Here is a 14,447-nt window from a genome sequence, read left to right on the forward strand (position 1 = left end):
GCCACTCTCCAAACCATTTAAAGTTATAGATTCTTTTATTAATAAATTCTCCCTCCCCTCCAAACGCTCTCCCCAAAATAAATACTCCCCCCCTCTTTGGGGGTGGGGGGGACAGTGTCTTAGGGCCAGCCCCCCTAGAGGGCCAGCCCCCTAGTGTTAGCAACAGGTCCCTGACCCCCCAGGCAGAGACCCTGTGGTGGAATTTCAGTACATCTGAGTTGGTGGGGCCTCGTGGTGTCTGGCCCTCGGGTCAGCCTGGCCCTCAGGCCCTGGGGGTGGAGGGAGGGACCCTTTGTGCAAATGCTGCGGTTCCTCAGTGTCAGCTGTCTGGTGTGACCCAGCATGGGTCTCCTTTCCTGTCCTGGAGCCAGAGCCAGGGCAGTCAGACACCTTGGAAGCCTCCTCGGAAGCCTGGGCCCAGGCCTCGGGGAGGTGATTCACCAGTGCCCCATTCCTCCACACCCCTGCGGTTGGAAGAGTCTGGCTCTGGCTGTGTGTCGGGTGAGGGGTTGGCTCCAGAATGAATGAATGAATGAATGAATGGATGGATGGATGGATGGATGAATGATGAGTGGGTGGGGCCTCCTGCTTGGCAGGGGCTCTCACTGTCACTGGATAAGTGCCACGCCAGGACAGCCCTCCCCGCCGGTCTCCTCAATGGGGGCTGCAAAATAAGAAGAGGGGTGGTCAAGGGCAGGGGAGACGTCGAGGAGTGATGGGGAGTGTGCGGGCGGGCCTGGCACACTTACTAGTAAACTTCTCTCTCCTGCGGCACCGTCTCCAGACCAAGAAGCCAGAAAGCAGTCCCAGCACGAGGGCTAGGCTCAGAGCGCCCCCCAAGATGGGCCACAGCAGTGGGAAGGAGGCTGGAGGGGACGCAGCGCCTGGGGGCGGAACTCCAAGTCAGACCTCGCCCTTCTCGGTACTAGCCCCGCCCCCTAGGTCCGAGCCCCAAGCCTTTACCCCACCTTGGCCCCTGCCCTGAACCCACCATTTTCCCACCCACCTCCCACCCACCCCCGCTTCCCGATTAATTCCTCAGATCTGAAGCACTGCACCCCTCTCCGCCCGGGCAATCCTCTCTCCCAGTCTGGGGGCCGCTCGCCTCCGGGCCCCGCCCCCCACTCACAGCCCAGGCAGAAGTCGCTGTGCGGTCGCGCCGGGCACGACGCGCAGTCCATGCACTTGTCGAGGTCCGCGCTCCAGGAGCTGCCGCGAGAGCAGGGGGTGGTGCCTGGGGAGGGGGCCGCGGGTCAGGCCGGGGCGGGGCACGGCTATTCTGGGGGCTGAGGTCAGGGTCTGTCGGCTCGAATAACGTGAGTCACCGGCGCCCTCCCCTCGCATTCCTCACAGGTGACCGCACGACCCGACCGGGACTCGGCAGCGCGGGGGAAAGGGGGGCATAGCGCGGGACGCTTGTGGGGGGGGGGTCAGGTCCCCCCACACAACCCCCCCGCAGCCGGCGGGTGACTCACTCCTGGGCACGGGGCCGAACCCCGGTCCCTCCCCCCACATAGCTGGGCACTGAAGTCACCGGATGGAAGGAGGTACCCCACATGGTATAGGGGGTACAGACCCCCGTGCCCTCGGCACCACCATCCCCCCACCCCGACTCTTCGGTCACTGGGGCTAGACAGAACACGTATTGAACAGGCTGGGGGCGTGCCTTCCCACCGAACCAGACAACCCGCCCTCAAACTTTCTCCCTCCACTTCTGAGTCTGGACTTTTTAGGACAGAAGCACCCCACCCCACCTCACCGATCCCCCCTCCCCCAGTTGAACGGGGGGGGGGGGGGGAGGGAAACAGGCCTGGCCTGAGGATGAAGTTCGGAGCGGGATGAACCTCTCCTGGCCAGAAGCCCGGTGTCCGGAGACCACCTGACCGGGATCCCCACGTCCGCCTAGTACCGCCCAGATCGGCCCCGTTCTCTGGGTCCCCGGTGCCGGCTCCGCGATCCCCGGCGGGAGGCTCCCCCCGGCCTCCCGCGCAGCCCGGGCCCCGCGCCCGGCGTACCTGGCACTCGCTCCCCGGCCACGGCGCCCAGCAGGGCCAGCCCGAGCCCCAGCGCGAGGAGCCGCGGCAGCGGACGCAGCGGGCCGGAAACCATGGTGCGGGTCCGGCGGCCGCGGCCGTGTGTGCCCGCCGCGCGCGGGCCGGGGCGGACAGCAGCCACTCCGCCTCCACCCCCGCCTTCCGGGGCGGTCCCCTCGGCTCGGCCCGCCCCGCGCGGTCGGCTCCTGGACGCCCCGCCCCCCCCCCCCCCGCCCGCTGAGGTCAGTCATTCGCTCAACAAACACCCGCTCCTGGCGCGAGCGGCTGGGACCCCCGCAGGGACGCAGCCCTGGCCCCGCCCTCTGGAAGCTGGAGTCCTGGAGACGTGTGCTGGCGGAATCGGACACGGAACAGCCCACCGCAGAGACACCTGCGGCTTTCCTAAGGTCCCCAGGGTATAATAACAACAGAACAATAACAACAACAAAATAGTGATAATAATATGTCTTTAGTTTCTACCTTAGGACATAGTTACACGTGGGCTTCTTGCCTCCTTTTGGCCGAGTAGGAAACTGGAGCTTGGGAAGGTTAGGTGAGTTGCCGAGGTCACAGAGGTAGTAAGTAGCGGAGCCAAGAGCCACGCTCCGTTTGGCTCCACGCCCTGTGCCCCGACCCGCTGTGGGCCCGACGTTCGCCAGCTGAGGTCCCCGCACCCCGGGTCAGATGCGGGCGCAGCGGCCCCCGGCTCGAGCGACCCCAACTGACGAAGCTGGGATTCGCGCGCCCGCGGAGGTCCGGAATGGGGTCTCTGCCCCTCCCCGGGGCGGTGGTCCGGTGACGTCACTGCCTCTTTAAGACCCCCGCCTCCGCCCCCATCTGCACACTCGGCGGTTCCTACGAATCCCAGTGGACTTCTTTGCAGGTGAACCTGGGGGAAAGTGCGCGCGTTGGAGGGGAAGAGGCAGACTCCTCGAGGAGTGGGGTGCAGACGGCGTGGGTGGGGGTGCGTGTAGAGAACCTGGGCTGATCTGGCTGCGGCCACCGGGGCACAGCTCCTGGCCGGGGATCTGCACCGAAGCCGCAGAGATCTGGTCCCTCTGCAGCCGCGGAAGGGTTAAACGCCCCTCCCCCTCCCCCGGGACAAAGGCACCGAAACCCGGGCGCCCCTCCCCCACCTGCTCTGCTCCCTGGGGCGGGGCTCCCCTCCCCCTCACCTACCGGAACCGACCCTGCTGCTCCCGCCGCCATTAAACCCTCCCCGCAGAGCGCCACTCGGGCTGGGACCTGGCGACCCTTCCTCGGGCAGGACTCAGGAGGGAACTAGGGGTCGAGAGCGGGAGTGGGCGCCCTCGGATCAAGCCGAGTCCGCAGTGTGCGGAAAGAGAAGGGGTCGAGGGCAGAGGTAGGGTCTCGGAGGGGAGAGATGCCGGGTGCCTGGGCCGGCGTGGCCCCTGCGCTAACCGGGCCAGAGGCCTGGAGGACTGACAGCGGGTTTGGGAAGAGCGCGGCCAGGTATGGCTGGGCGTGGGCGATGCAAATGAGGAGTGGACGGTCTGTCTGTCCTTGGGCCACACTGCTGGGGCCGGTGCTCAGTTCAGCTCCAAACCGTGCGCGGGAACTTTGGGTAAGGGAGAGCCAGAACAGGACCCTGAACAGAACTGATCCCCCAGCCAGCCACAACCCCAAGTGGGATGCGAGGGGGGGCCAGGGCTGCGGCGGAGGAGCTGGTTCACTGGGCAGACTCCAAGGGTTTCAGGTCGTCTTAGGGAAGTTGAGTCCTTAGAGGATGGCATTTGGGGCAAGAACGCACAACAGAATGTCCCCCACCTTGGAGGTATGCTCACGGAACCCCTAGGGGAGGGCGGAAGAGCCGGGCCCAGGGCGCAGCCGGTAGCCCTGGGGAAGAAGCGCTTTTGGGTGAGAGGGTGGTATTTGTGGTTTTCACTGCTCCTGCCCCTCTGGGGTTTGACTGAGGCTGGACTGGGCCAACTGGGCCAGGCAAGGCCGGGAAGGGTGGGTCACCTGAGACACAAACATGACCACCTGCCTGGGGGGATGGAACCGGGCTGGGGTGAGGAGTTTGTACACTGCTATTGGGTGGTTGGGAGGCAGCTTGGATCTCTAATCGTGATGTTGAAACTGACAGGTTTTGAGCCTGAAACTCATGGCTAGCACCAACCCACCATCTGTGTGCCCTAAGGAAACGCCCGGAAATTGCTGTCTGATAAAATGTAGGAAAAGCGGCTGGGGCCATGGACTAGCATTGGTATGGCCTTTGTGTCTCATGTGCCCTCGAGACAGCCAGGACTGGGTTGCTTACTTTTTCGCTCTTGTAAATCAACGGCAACCCCAAAGCCGGCGGGAGGTGGGGGGGCAGGGGTGGGGGGAACTGATGCGAAAGCGTTAAGTGTTCGTTTTGGCCACGAGAAAATGAGGCTCAGAGAGTGTGCTTTGCCCCTGGTGTACTGATTCCCAGGGTTTGTGTTCCCGGGGGCCACGGCATGTGGCATGAAGAGTTAGCACGGGAACAAAGGGTCTGGACCTGCCTGTCTTAACAGCAGTCTCCTTGCGTCCCCCAACGTAGCTCCTCTCAGCCTCAACCTCGCCATGGCTTCCGCCGGCCTGCAAATCCTGGGGATCATCCTGACGCTGCTCGGCTGGGTGAACGCCCTGGTGTCCTGTGCCCTGCCCCTGTGGAAGGTGACCGCCTTCATCGGCAACAGCATCGTGGTGGCCCAGGTGGTGTGGGAGGGGCTGTGGATGTCCTGCGTGGTGCAGAGCACGGGCCAGATGCAGTGCAAGGTGTATGACTCCCTACTGGCGCTGCCCCAGGACCTGCAGGCCGCCCGCGCCCTCTGCGTCATCGCCCTCCTGTTGGCTCTGCTCGGGCTGCTGGTCTACCTCGCGGGAGCCAAGTGTACCACCTGCGTGGAGGACAAGGACTCCAAGGCCCGTCTGGTGCTTGTCTCTGGGATCATCTTTGTCATCTCGGGTGTCCTGACCCTTATCCCTGTCTGCTGGACCGCCCACACCATCATCCGGGACTTCTACAACCCTTTGGTGGCCGAGGCCCAAAAGCGGGAGCTGGGGGCCTCCCTCTACCTGGGCTGGGCAGCCTCTGGTCTTTTATTGCTGGGGGGGGGGCTGCTGTGCTGCACATGCCCCTCGGGGGGTGCCCGGGGCTCAAACCATTACATGGCCCGATACTCTGCCTCTGCCGCACATGGCACCTCTCAGGGTCCCTCCGAATACCCCGCTAAGAATTATGTCTAATTCCGGTAGGGGAGCGGGGACTCCCTTGACAGCGGAGTCTAACTTCCTGAGCCGGAGACGTGGAGATGGGTGATCCAGACAGCTTTGGGTGGTTTTTTATCTTTTTTGGGGGGGAGGAGCGGGGGGAGTGGTATTTTTAAAACTCAGTTGGTAACCCGACCAAGAAACTCAGCATCTCTCTTGGGCTCTGCTGCTGGTACCTTTGGATGATGGAGCCAGGGAGGTGATGCTTCACAGTTTCTGGATCTTTCTCCACCCCGGACATCCCCATCTCGGAGGCCAACCCGCAGCCGCGGGTCAGCGTGAAGGCTGCCTGCTGTTCAGATGCTTGCAGCCTGTCCCCAAGAGTCCCTCCTTAGTGGTTGGTCCTCTGAACCCCCAGGGGCTCCTGAGCCTCAGGTAGCCCGCCCTTAGAAGAGCGGGCGGTTTAAGTTACCAAAGAACCACCCACCTCCAAGTGTTCCGACCTCTGGCTCCTCTACCCTGAGTCCTGCCCCAGCTGTGCCCTAGACCACCTCCCCCGCCCCCCTCTGGCTCACCTTCAGCCCCTGCACGCTTCTGTCACGCCCCCCCCCGCCCCCCACAGTTTTTGTTAAATAAAGCTCGTCTTATTTTGTCGCTTGCCTTGGGTGTTGCTGGGGGGCTGTTGAGAGCCAGCCCGGCAGGGGGAGAAGGTGGGTGCAAGTGGCTCATCTTTCTCACCCTCACACCTCGAGTGGTGAGTGAAGGTACCCATGGGACACGTCCTGGAGCGGGCCTTGGACTGACAGTCCCAGGAAGGCCACCCAGTCTTCCCTGCCTGACCACAGATCAGAAGAATCCAAGGTACAAATGCTGTTTATTCCCTACTGGCAGGGGGGAGTAGAGGGTGGGGTGAGGGGCTGGGCCTCCGGGCCTGAACTTCTGGGTGCAGGTGGTGGCCAGCTGGAGGGGACCCGCTCCAGGGCAGGGATCCCCTCATTTTGGAACCAAGGAGCTGCTGCCCTTCAGGTGAGGGGCAGGCTCCTGGGGGCAGGGGTGGCCTCAGGAAGAGGAGTGCCAGCCGGAGTCCCGGACCAGAAGAAGACAGATTGTGGTGGGAGGTGGGGCAGGCCAGCTTCGCTCTGCCTGGGTGGAGGAAACAAGAACGCGTGGGCCCCCCCGCCCCCGCAGAAAAGGGTCTGGACTCTTCCGGGCCAGCTGGCCACACCTCTGGAGCCAGACCTGACTGGAGCTTCTGGAGAGCGGGTTTCACCAAGGGAAGGGGTTGACGTCGGGGGGGGGGGGGCAAGGGTTGCCACAGGGCATCCGGCACAAGGTCAGGGCTCTGAGCAGCGGGCTTCCGGGGACGCTCTCCGCCTCATACGTAGTCCCTCTTGTCCAGCCCGGACGCACCTGAGCGGGAGGGGATGGAGTAGCCCAGCCTGGGTCCTCGGGGCCGGTCGATCTGGGGTGGGGGGCACGTGCAGCAGAGGAGCCCCCCGCCCAGCATGAGCAGAGCGGCGGCGGCCCAGCCCACGTAGAGGGAGGCCCCCAGCTCCCGCTTGAGGGCCTCGGCCACCAGGGGGTTGTAGAAGTCCTGGATGATGGCGTGCGCGGTCCAGCAGACCGGGATGAGCACCAGGATGCCCGAGAGGAGGAGGAGGACCCCTGCGGTGAGCACGATGCGGGCCTTGGCACCCTCGTCCTCCACGCAGGTGGTGCACTGGGCCCCCGTGATGGCCACCAGCAGCCCGAGCAGAGCCAACAGGAGGGCGATGACGCAGAGGGCGCGGGCGGCCTGCAGGTCCTGGGGCAGCGCCAGCAGGGAGTCATACACCTTGCACTGCATCTGGCCCGTGCTCTGCACCACGCAGGACATCCACAGCCCCTCCCACACCACCTGGGCCACCACGATGCTGTTGCCGATGAAGGCGGTCACCTTCCACAGGGGCAGGGCACAGGACACCAGGGTGCCCAGCCAGCCCAGCACGGCCAGGGTCATGCCCAAGAGTTCAAGGCCGGCTGACGCCATCTGTCCCCTCAGGTCTTCTTAACCCTAGACGGCCCGCTTGACTCACTGGGGTATGTCAGGTGCTGCCGGGTGGGGGTCTCGGTGCCCAGAACGTGGGGAAGTCTGTGTCCTCGGCCAGGACCGTCCTCACATCTGTGGGCCTCTTGCAAAGCACCTCTCTGACCCCCACACGCACAAGTCAATCTCACAGTCTCACAGTCCCGCTCAGCGGAGTAGCGGTGTCCCTTCGAGGGGCCCGTTGCCCATTAGATGCCCGGCGGACGCTGCTCCTGCCACCCTGCAGGCACTCACGTCCCGGCGTCCCAGCTGCTGCCCGTCTGACCCGGCTTGCACAGACCCTCCCGACCCACCTTCGGGCTGAAGAGAGCCTTGTCCCTCCGGCAGGCACAGGTTCACGACGAGCAGCACACCCGCTGTGGGTGTCACCTGGGGACTCGGGCCGGCTCCCAGACGCAGGCGGGGTTTTGAGGCATAGGCAGGGGAGGGGCAGCAAAGCTGAGAGCGGTGAAGCCTGAGCTACGGGGAGTAGGTGGCGGGGGTGGGGTGGGGAGCCTGGGAGGCGGGACGGAGACCGGGAGCAGGGGAGGAAAGAACATCCGGGCCGGTGGGAAAACAGGGACAAAGGAAAGGGGAGACTGAGGACCAGCTGGGGAGTAAGGATTGGGGGGGGGGTCATAAAAGCAACAGGCTCTGCACTGAGAAGCGGAGGCTCGGCGGCCTTCCTGAGCCGCCTCCTACTCCTCCCCCAGCCACCCCTTCTTGTCGTCTTTGCTCCCTGCGACCCCGTTTCACTCTACGTTGCAAACACGCCCAGATCCCCCAGTATCGCACACCCCCGCCCCTGTCCCCCTGCCCGCCGGGGACTCTCAGGAATCCGATCCGTCTCCAGTCTCAGCCCAGTGGCCCTGGCTGCTCCCAAGGGAGGGGCCCCGCCTGCACTGTTCCCCCGGCAACAGGTGCCGGCGCCCAGCTCAGGTGGCATCGCCCAGGCAACGGCCTAGAACCCCCCCCCCCCACTTCAGCCTCAGCTCAGGTGTGCCCTTCCCACCCCCCACACTGAAACTGAGGGCTCAGCCGAGCTGCTGAAGGTCTCTAGTGGCAAAGGATGAAGGCGCTGTTGTGGAAGTTGGGGAGGGGCCTGCAGGGGTCTGTGGGGTGAAGGGGGATGAGTAGTGGAGACAGGAGCCCAGGATGGGGGTGAAGCCCCAGGACCCCACTCTTTCCTGTGAGGTGCAAGTGATCACTCTGTCAGAGACACCACGGAGGAGGGCGAGGGGACGAAGCCTGCTCACCGTCTCCAGGAACAACGACCCGTCCTGAAGACCTTCTCGGTGCCTGTAACTCCTCTCGTGGGGGGCAGCCTGGGAGTCAGACTACAGCTCAAATCCTGCCCCCAACTAGGGACAGATTATGGAAGGCCAAGGTCCTTAACCTCCTTAGGACAAAGACCCCTGTGAGAAACCTTGTGGGACCCACAAACATGAGCCCCTCGTTTTGGGGGGGGTGGTCATGAACTCCCTCAAGCCTCTTCCCGGCTGCTAGGAACTGAGGGAAGAGAAACAGGGGTGGGGAGCCTTCCTTCATACCGTTTCCTGGGGGGCTGGGAGGACTCTCCAAGGCAGAGCTGGGCCCTCACCTGGGTCGGCCTCTCACCTCCACACCTCCTCCTGAGGGCCTTGGCCCCCTCTGCCCCACGGGGAGGCACCCGTTGACTGCCCGCGGAGGCTGGGAGGGGGGTGCTGGGACCAGGCCGGATCTAGCAGGGCCAATGGGGGGGGGGCAGGCCTGCGAGGCCCCCACATACACCTGGGGGTGGCACGCACTGGGTGCCTCTTCACCTGTTCAGTGGGACTTCGTTTACAAAGGATTTTAACTTCGAGCGGGTGCACTGGGGATGGGTTTTAGCATTTTTTAGAAGTTTATACTTTCATCAGATCTGCAAAAGGCTCAGTGACGAAAAAAAGCTTGAGAGCCCCTCCCTCTAAAACAGAGCCTGAAAGGGGCGCCTGGGTGGCTCAGTCACTTAAGCATCTGACTTCGGCTCAGGTCGTGACCTTGAGGTTTGTGGGTTCAAGCCCAGGGTCGGGCTCTGTGCTGACAGCTCAGAGCCGGAAGCCTGCTTCAGATTCTGTGTCTCCCCCTCTCTCTGCCCCTCCCCCACTCATGCTCTGTCTCTCCCTCTGTCAAAAATAAACAAACATTAATAAAATGGAGACTGAGGCCAGGGCCGATAAGTGGGCCGATGACGATGAGTGGGTCTGAAAGGTAGACGCTGGTGGCTAGAGTTTCCTCCACACCCTTGCCTCCCCACAGGTTCAGCTTTTCAGCTGGCTGGGGGGAGGGGGGGAGGGGTGCTCCTCCCTTGTGAGGGGCCGACTTGGTGGCCGGGTGGACATGGTGGGCCGTGGGGGGGGGGGGGGCAAGTGGCCAGAGCCCCCTGCAGGCTGTGATGGGCCTGGGGAATCGTGGGGTTTGTCCAGCTAATCCAGCCCTGGGGCCCTAGATTTCACAGGGTGGGCGGGGAGGGGTGACTGGTAAGAAGGGGAGGGGAGGGGTGGCTGAGAAGGACAAATAGAGGCAGGCATTCAGGGCCCAAGGAATCCAGCCACACAGGTTCCAGCAGGTGTCAGGAGGCAGCAGCAAGCCCAGGTATCGGAGGGGCCCGGCAACCCTCCCGTAGCGCCTGCGTCCTGGGCAGCCTGGCCGGGGGTCTTTCCCGTCCCTGGGCGCAGAGACAGCCTCGGCACAGTGAGACCCACCCAGCCCGGTTTGCCTGAGAGCCTGCAGTTGGGCCTCAAGGACCCCCCAGTTTCACAGGCAGCTTTAAACCCCTGATGTTGTCACAGGGCCAGTGCGGGGGGGAGGGGGGAACACTACACACACATCATGCCCAGAGGTGGCACTAAGGACCCTAATTGTTTTAGATCCCAATTCTTGGGCTTGACACGTCAACACTCAAGCACAAAGACCCACACACACGGGAGGTGAGTGCTCAGAGGCTGAAGACACCCCCAAACCAATCGGAACCAGACCCGTGGTGGGGGGCCCGGGGAAGCTTCAGCTTCCTCCCACCTAAGTCTACCCTTTCCCCCCTTTAAGAAGACAACGCACCTCCCCCCAAGGCCTTCGGGGAGGTTAAAAGTGGGACGATCTGTCCGAGAGCAGGGAGGGGCCGAGAGGACGCCAGAGGTGGTCAGGGGAACCGCCCGCAGGAGGGGTGGGCAGCAAGGACGATGCCGGGGAGACCCCGGAAGGCGCTTCCCACCCTCAGCCCTCACTCAGGCGGGGTCTTGGGTCCCCAGGTCCACCCGGACTTGCTTGGATCCGAGAACCAAAGGGTTAAAGTTGGGGCCCAGCGGGGACTGTAGCTGGGGCCGGAATGTCATTGATATGGAGAGATGGGGACTCCCTCGGCGCGGTTACCATCTCAAAGGCACTTCAACACCTCCACTGGAATCTCCACCCCCACTGCCTCCGCCGGGGAAAGAGGTGGGGGAGGGAAAACTGCCCCAATATACTACTGTGGAGGGAAACTGAGGCACGGGGGTGTGTGGCCTGCCCCACTTGCTGCTTCGGTGGGTGGTAGAACTGGGCCCTATCTGTGTTCTCCGGAGGGCGGCTGGCGGGGCCGCTCAGGTGGGCGGAAGACACGCCGGCTTAGAGGGGGGAAGGGCGGGGCGGGCTACCTTCAATCCTCACCTCCACCAGGCTTTCGGAGGAAAGTGTGGCCCGAAGACAAAGACGGGAACGAAAGGTCAGAGGGCCATCATGGGGCCAAGGAGAGCATGGGGGTGGGCACGGGGCTGCACGGCCCAAGGACAGCATCAGCCTCTGCTTCGGAGGTGCCCAAGGCCCCAGACTTTGTTAGGAGAAAGGCCAGATCCGCTGGCCACTGAACCAAAAAGGGGCAGATGAAGCCCGAGGTCGCATATCCGTTCTTGCTGGGTTACTACCCCCATTTTACAGACCCAGAAACAAGGTGGGGGAATGGGGGGGCAATGAGAACTTGGCCACATGTACTCGTGAGAAACAGGACCAGCCTGAAGGCGTCCAGACCCTGGCCCAGAGCACAGAGTGGGGATGGGGGGGGGTGGGGGTGGGCTGAGCCAGGCCTCCCGGTGGCAGCACAGCAACCCGCATGCACCACCCCACCCACACCCTGCCGAGGTCCTCCCCTGCCTCCCCTCCCTCTCCCCACTCCTGCGCCGGGAAGTCTCCGCAGAGAACCGCACCTGGATCTGGTTACATCGGGAGCCACCGTCCACCCTGGGCGGCACCTTCACCGTGTCTGTCCCCGCCACAGAAGGCACCAGTTGTTCACCACCTGCTGTGGGCAGCTTAACGGAGCCCGGGCAGACCTCGAAGGGCAAGTCACAACTGCAGTGATCTCCGGGGGGCCTCCCGGCTGTAAAACGAAGGGAGACGCCTGCCTTGCCCGCCCCCAGGGTCACTGCAAGAATTTGCCCAGGCAGCGAGCACCCCACACACCTTGGGGACCACTGTAGGTACCGACTTGGGACTAGAGTATTTTGTTAACAGCATCGTGGCGGTTTCCCTTGTAAACCTGGTCAGACGCCATGGATTGGGTAGCAATTAACTTTATTTCTGTCGTAACCGTCAGCCTTCAAATAGCAGTCTTCATCCGTCTGGAGTTTAGAGGTGAGGGGGTTGCCCCTCACCTCACTGCTGTGTTCTTACAAAGAGGGGACATTCAGTCTTGTCCCTCCCATTTGGTCTGATTCTCAGTGAAGAGAAGAGAGCTCCAGGATGTGAAGAGGGTGAAGAGAGCAAACCAGCAGGAACGGGAACACGGCCAGAATTCAAGACAAGGGCAGGGGAGTCATCATGAAGGTACCAGTGACTCTGGCTCCTGCCCAAGGACTCCAAGGGACAGCAAGGTTCAAGCAAGAAATAGGATTTTATTTTATTTTTTTAATTTTTTTTTTTCAACGTTCATTCATTTTTGGGACAGAGAGAGACAGAGCATGAACAGGGGAGGGGCAGAGAGAGAGAGGGAGACACAGAATCGGAAACAGGCTCCAAGCTCTGAGCCATCATCCCAGAGCCTGACGCGGGGCTCGAACTCACGGACCGCGAGATCGTGACCTGGCTGAAGTCGGACGCCCAACCGACTGCGCCACCCAGGCGCCCCAAGAAATAGGGTTTTAAATAGAGTGATAAGGGAAGCTGGGAAGACGGCTCTGAAGGTGGCCAGAGCCCCCAGCGACAGGCCACTACTGGTATGGAATGCATGGTGGCCCCCACACCATGTCCAGGTCTTAAGCCCTGGAACCTCTGAATTTGGCCTTATCTGGAAAAAGGGACTGGGTGGCTTAGTCAGTTAAGTGTCCAACTCTTGATTTTGGTTCTGGTCATGATCTGATCTCACAGTCCTGAGATTGAGCCCTGTGTCATGCTCTGTGCTGACTGCACAGAGCCTGCTTGGGATTCTCTCTCTCTCTAAATAAATAAACAAGAGAAAAGAAAAAAAGAAAAATTCAAAAGGAAAGGAAAGAAAAGAAAAGGCCTTTGCAGCTGTAATTAAATTAAAATAAATTAAAAACTTCAAGATGAGATCATTCTGTATTCAGGATGGGGCCTATATCCAATGACAGGTGTCAAAAGAGGAAAAAGAGGAAGATGTGAGACACAGACACAGGGTAAGGCCATCAGAAGACGGAGGCTGAGGCTGGAGGGATGTGGCCACAAGCTAAGGAACGCCAGGGGCTGCCAGGAGCTTGGAGACGCAAGGAAGGATCCTCCCCTAGAGCCTTGGGAGGAAGGAGCACAGCCCTGCAATACCCTGATTTGAGGTTTCTGGCAAATTCGTTTTATTTTAAGCCATCCAATTAGTGGCGGCTTGCTGAAGCAGTCACAAGCAATTCATATACTGCCTTTTTTGCTAGTGGGTTCCAGGCTCTCAGAGGTCGCCCACGGTCAAGTTGGCTTCCTGATACCACGCTTGAGTTGCTGTAGAAGCGCCCAATGAGATAGGACATCTGCCTGTTACCTGAGCCCAAGCCACCTGAGTAACAAAGGGAACTTTATTCTGAGTTGTACAGCCTGGGGAGAACCTGGCAGGGTGGGGGTGGAGGGGAGGGCAATTAAAACGGGGACAGAATAGGGGCTTCCTTTCATGACTCGCCTTGGGAGCCTTCCTGTCCCTGGGGATGACCTAGGCCTTGCATGTGATACTGCTGCTCCAGGGCCCAGTATCGGTTGTCCATCAGCACCGCTGCTATTCTGGTGCATCCAGACCTGCACAATCCTTGGATCTCTTTCAGTCCAAAGTCTGACTCAAAGGGCACCTGAGCGGCTCAGTGGGTTAAGCGTCAGACTTCAGCTCAGGTCACGATCCCGTGTTTGGTGAGTTCGAGCCCCGCGTCGGGCTCTGTGCTGACAGCTCAGAGCCTGGAGCCTGGTTCGCCTTCTTTGTTTCTCCCCCTCTCTGCTCCTCCCCTGCTCAAGCTCTGTCTCTCAAAAATAAATAAACATTAAAAACAAGAAAAGAAAGTTGGACTCAAGGCTTGCAAGGCAGCAAGTTTCCCAGAAGCCATACACACGCAAAGGAACAGGACCTTAGTGATGACATCCAAACCCCTCACTTTATAAGGGAAAATGAAACACCTTGCATACCCAGTCGGAACATTCTGAAGTCTTGTTTTCATTTCAAGCCAAGCGCCGTGTGCCCCCTGTCCCCACCGCGCCGGATAAGCAGCCAACTTATCTGCACAAGGGATGAGTTACATTCTCAAATAACCAGGCAAGAGGCTCGCTGTAGGGCAGTAGGGCAAAACGGAATAAAGACCCTATTCTTAAAACGAAGTTATTTTTAGACTTGCCCCTTCCACCCCAAACCTGGGCCTCTCCTCTGACACTGCCTCGCGCTTCCCCAGTCCAGGCTCTCACCGGCGCTTTCTCAATCTGCCAGATGCGAAGGCGGTGAGGGCGCCCAGCCCCGGTGTCCAGGCAGGACGGCCTACTCACCCGCCCGCAGCCCCTCAGGGTCCACGGCCTCGCAAGGGCCAGGCCATCAGCAGGGAGGCGACAGGAAGAGGTACGGCGGCGGCGTCCGCGGCGGCGGCGGCAGCGGCAGCGGCGGAGGGAAGGCGGGCCGCAGCCAGGGGGCGCGGGGCGCGGGCGGCGCCAGCAGGTTGGAGGGCGAAGGCCGCGCGGGCAGCGGCGGC

The 14,447-nt window shown here is 61.8% G+C and overlaps 3 protein-coding genes across 8 annotated transcripts; 1 reads left to right on the forward strand and 2 right to left on the reverse strand.

Moving 5' to 3' along the window:
* Positions 1–16: 16 nt before the first annotated feature.
* TNFRSF12A (TNF receptor superfamily member 12A) lies at positions 17–2,161 on the reverse strand. Its single transcript, XM_040459249.1, has 4 exons — positions 2,016–2,161; positions 1,130–1,234; positions 750–884; positions 17–664 (listed from the first exon to the last, which is right to left on the reverse strand). The coding sequence occupies exons 1-4, from the start codon at positions 2,107–2,109 to the stop codon at positions 609–611; spliced, it is 390 nt and encodes a 129-aa protein (XP_040315183.1). The 5' UTR covers positions 2,110–2,161; the 3' UTR covers positions 17–608.
* Positions 2,162–2,248: 87 nt separating this feature from the next.
* Positions 2,249–5,885, forward strand: CLDN6 (claudin 6). 5 transcript variants are annotated; one of them, XM_040459243.1, is made up of 4 exons: positions 2,948–3,506; positions 4,141–4,326; positions 4,579–4,733; positions 4,827–5,885. In XM_040459243.1, exons 2-4 carry the CDS (start codon positions 4,263–4,265, stop codon positions 5,265–5,267), a joined length of 660 nt encoding a protein of 219 aa, XP_040315177.1. In that variant the 5' UTR covers positions 2,948–3,506; positions 4,141–4,262; the 3' UTR covers positions 5,268–5,885. The 5 variants fall into 5 exon arrangements, with proteins under 5 accessions (XP_040315176.1, XP_040315173.1, XP_040315172.1 ...); XM_040459238.1 differs by having other exon boundaries at positions 2,946–3,506; positions 4,579–5,885; XM_040459242.1 differs by lacking the exons at positions 2,948–3,506; positions 4,141–4,326 and adding an exon at positions 2,249–2,586 and having other exon boundaries at positions 4,579–5,885.
* Positions 5,886–6,086: 201 nt separating this feature from the next.
* Positions 6,087–8,275, reverse strand: CLDN9 (claudin 9). Of its 2 annotated transcripts, XM_040459245.1 has the most exons (2): positions 7,129–8,275; positions 6,087–7,035 (listed from the first exon to the last, which is right to left on the reverse strand). In XM_040459245.1, the coding sequence occupies exons 1-2, from the start codon at positions 7,258–7,260 to the stop codon at positions 6,607–6,609; spliced, it is 561 nt and encodes a 186-aa protein (XP_040315179.1). In that variant the 5' UTR covers positions 7,261–8,275; the 3' UTR covers positions 6,087–6,606. The 2 variants fall into 2 exon arrangements, with proteins under 2 accessions (XP_040315179.1, XP_040315178.1); XM_040459244.1 differs by having other exon boundaries at positions 6,087–8,275.
* Between the last annotated feature and the right edge of the window lie 6,172 nt (positions 8,276–14,447).

Source organism: Herpailurus yagouaroundi, unplaced genomic scaffold (genome assembly GCF_014898765.1).
Source record: "Herpailurus yagouaroundi ecotype Mexico unplaced genomic scaffold, PumYag 222, whole genome shotgun sequence".
Lineage (NCBI taxonomy): Eukaryota > Metazoa > Chordata > Mammalia > Carnivora > Felidae > Herpailurus > Herpailurus yagouaroundi.

Bases quoted from the DNA above. Each gene is read 5' to 3' on its own strand.
- TNFRSF12A (XM_040459249.1), bottom strand. From the start codon at position 2,109: ATGGTTTCCGGCCCGCTGCGTCCGCTGCCGCGGCTCCTCGCGCTGGGG. The intron at 1,235-2,015 runs GTACGCCGGGCG...CCCCCTCCCCAG, and splicing joins GGCCGGGGAGCGAGTGCCAG to GCACCACCCCCTGCTCTCGC. The intron at 665-749 runs GTAAGTGTGCCA...CTTATTTTGCAG, and splicing joins CAGGAGAGAGAAGTTTACTA to CCCCCATTGAGGAGACCGGC.
- CLDN6 (XM_040459238.1), top strand. From the start codon at position 4,263: ATGGCCTTTGTGTCTCATGTGCCCTCGAGACAGCCAGGACTGGGTTGC. The intron at 4,327-4,578 runs GTAAATCAACGG...CCCCCAACGTAG, and splicing joins TTGCTTACTTTTTCGCTCTT to CTCCTCTCAGCCTCAACCTC.
- CLDN9 (XM_040459244.1), bottom strand. From the start codon at position 7,260: ATGGCGTCAGCCGGCCTTGAACTCTTGGGCATGACCCTGGCCGTGCTG.